This window comes from Chrysochloris asiatica, unplaced genomic scaffold, assembly GCF_000296735.1.
Source record: "Chrysochloris asiatica unplaced genomic scaffold, ChrAsi1.0 scaffold00105, whole genome shotgun sequence".
Lineage (NCBI taxonomy): Eukaryota > Metazoa > Chordata > Mammalia > Afrosoricida > Chrysochloridae > Chrysochloris > Chrysochloris asiatica.
In genome coordinates, this window is record NW_006408623.1 from 9,875,834 (window position 1) to 9,878,201 (window position 2,368).

Genomic DNA, 2,368 nt, shown 5'->3' on the forward strand with positions numbered 1-2,368 from the left:
CCGCGGAGGGAGCGGTGCTGCCGACAGCGCCGCAGGATGGCGGGGAGGTCGGCCGCCCCGGGCACCGCGGTCCTGCTGGTCACGGCTAACGTGGGTTCGCTCTTCGACGACGTAAGTGCCGCCACCGTCGGGCCCGGACCTGACTCCCGGAACCCCGGAGTCCCGGAACCCCGGCCCCTCATAACCCAGGACCGGGACTCTGTACCCCGGGACCCAGGTGCCCGGGGACCCGTACCCTGGGCCCTGGAATCCAGGTGCCTTTGAGACCCAGACCCTGAGCCCTGGGACCCAGAGCCCTGTACCCTGGTGCCCCAGGACCTGGACCCTGAGCACAGGAACCTCAGACCCCGGCTTTGGACTCTGGTGCCCCGGGATCCCAGCCCCTCAGACTCAGGGACTTGGAGCCCAGAATCTTGGTCCGCTGGAAATCTGGGGTCCGGAACTCTGGTGTTTCGAACCCCAGTCTTGACCCCGGAACACGAGCCTCTTGGCCCCAACCTTGGGACATGAACCTCATCCTTCAAACTCTGATCCCCAGAAAAAAGTGCTCCAGAATCCCGAACTTAGGACCCTACTTCTGAATTCTGGTCTCAAAATCCTAAAACACTGAATTCACATTCTGAGCTCTTGGCCTGGACCCCAGACACCAAATTCTGATTCCAAACACAAAGCTTTGACGCCAAATTCGGACCCAGGGTCCTTGAACTCAGCTTCGTATTCCTGGCACTGGGACTGGACCCCACTCTTGCCCGTGATCCTGGTGGCCCTCACTGTTTGAACGAGCCCAGGTGTCTGTTTCCCCGACTGTCATCTGCCCTGTGTGAACCCCTGTCTGCCTGTAACTTAGGGTCTTGTTAGTACTCCTACAAGGGGATGTTGAGAGCTGGGAGGAGGACTCTTGTTTATTAAAGAAAAGGATGCCAATCAGTATGATGGGATGCTAATAGCCTAAGGCCTTTACTTTCCAGAGCCCCTCCCTCCAAGTCCCAGCTCCCACCCAGGAAAGCTCAGTGTGCTGGCCAGAGGGCTCTCAGACCTGTCTCTGGACATGGAGGTGAGGCCTGGGTGCGCTGGAGCTCCTCAGAGGCAGCCTGAGGCTGACCTAGTTCAGTGTTTGGTGCCGCCCCGTTGTTGGTACTTAAACAACCAACGCAAATGAAGCTCCTCTACAAGGCAGGCTTGTGGAGGGTAGAGGACAGGGTGCCCATGGGAATGGGAGCCCCTTTCCCTCCGCCTGCCTGAGATGAATCCTTTAGGGCAGAGCCGGTTGTCTGATGAGTGTAGCTGATCTGGGTGTGAGTTAGAGTTCAGGAGAAGGTCCTTGTTTCTTGGCCTGGTTGCAACCGGGGGTAAAGTGTTTCCTTTGACTAAGTGTGTGTCCAAACCAGAAGTCACTTTTGTTTTTTTCTTAATTTGACTTCCAAGCACCCCATTACTTACCTGTGGAAGGTGGACTGCTCTCTACTCTGCCATGTTTCCTACAAGAGTGCCTGCCCTGGGTGTGTGTGTATATTTAGGGTTCTATTCTGAGCTTTCCAGTAACATGTCACTATAACATGGTTTTGCTCAGATGATTCAGATCCGTTAGCTGCGGCTTCGAAACCTCAGAAATGTCAGGAAAATTAAGCATGGTGGGGCATTTTATTCTCAAAGGAAAAAAGAATTTTGCTGTGCAAACATTCTTTTCAGAAATCTTTGATCCTAAGTTCTAGGTTTTTGTTGCATTTCTACTATCCACACACATTTCTCTCTGTTGACGTGAAAATGCCTAACTTAATTTACTTTTGTTTAGTAACATTTTCCCTCTGAATTCTCATTTTTCTTAAAGGTTATGTGACAGTTCACATGATGTTTACATTGGAAAGAAGCATGTGTTTTGGTAACAGTGCATGGGCTAATTTTACAAGGCATCGTGGGATGTAAAGGCTAATATAGGGGGTACCTGTCTTTCAAGGACACTGTGTGTCTCAAGAGTTATGTTCCCAGAGCTGAATGGGGGAGGCAGAGGTGACAACGGCTGGTGACAACGGCTCTTGTCTCCTGAGCAGTGACACTTTGAGGCTTTGGCATTTGGTAAGGGAGCTTGGTGAACATAGTGGTTCTTGTACTGACAGTCTGGATGGCAGCAAGCCTGGAGAAGGAACTCTTTCTGACCTGGTTTCTTCACGCAGCCAACCAAGTTTGCGTGCGTGCTCACTGCTTTCTTTAGCCTGCTCTTGTGCTGTGTGCCGTCAGGTCGGTTCCGACTTTACAGTGACCCTGTCTAGGGCTTCCAGGCCTGTAAATCTTGAGAGGAGCAGAAAGTCTCATCTTCCTCCTGCAGAGTTGTACTTAGCAGTCCAGTGCTATCCTATATAGTGCCACCACA

At 52.3% G+C, this 2,368-nt stretch overlaps 1 protein-coding gene across 1 annotated transcript in view; it reads left to right on the forward strand.

The window, feature by feature from the left end:
- INPP5A (inositol polyphosphate-5-phosphatase, 40kDa) overlaps positions 1–2,368 on the forward strand; it is a 149,404-nt gene that overhangs the window by 244 nt on the left and 146,792 nt on the right. The window contains exon 2 of the mRNA XM_006867452.1: positions 13–111. Within this exon, the coding sequence (XP_006867514.1) occupies positions 37–111 (75 nt within the window). The 5' untranslated portion in view covers positions 13–36. The remainder of the gene's footprint in view (positions 1–12; positions 112–2,368) is intronic.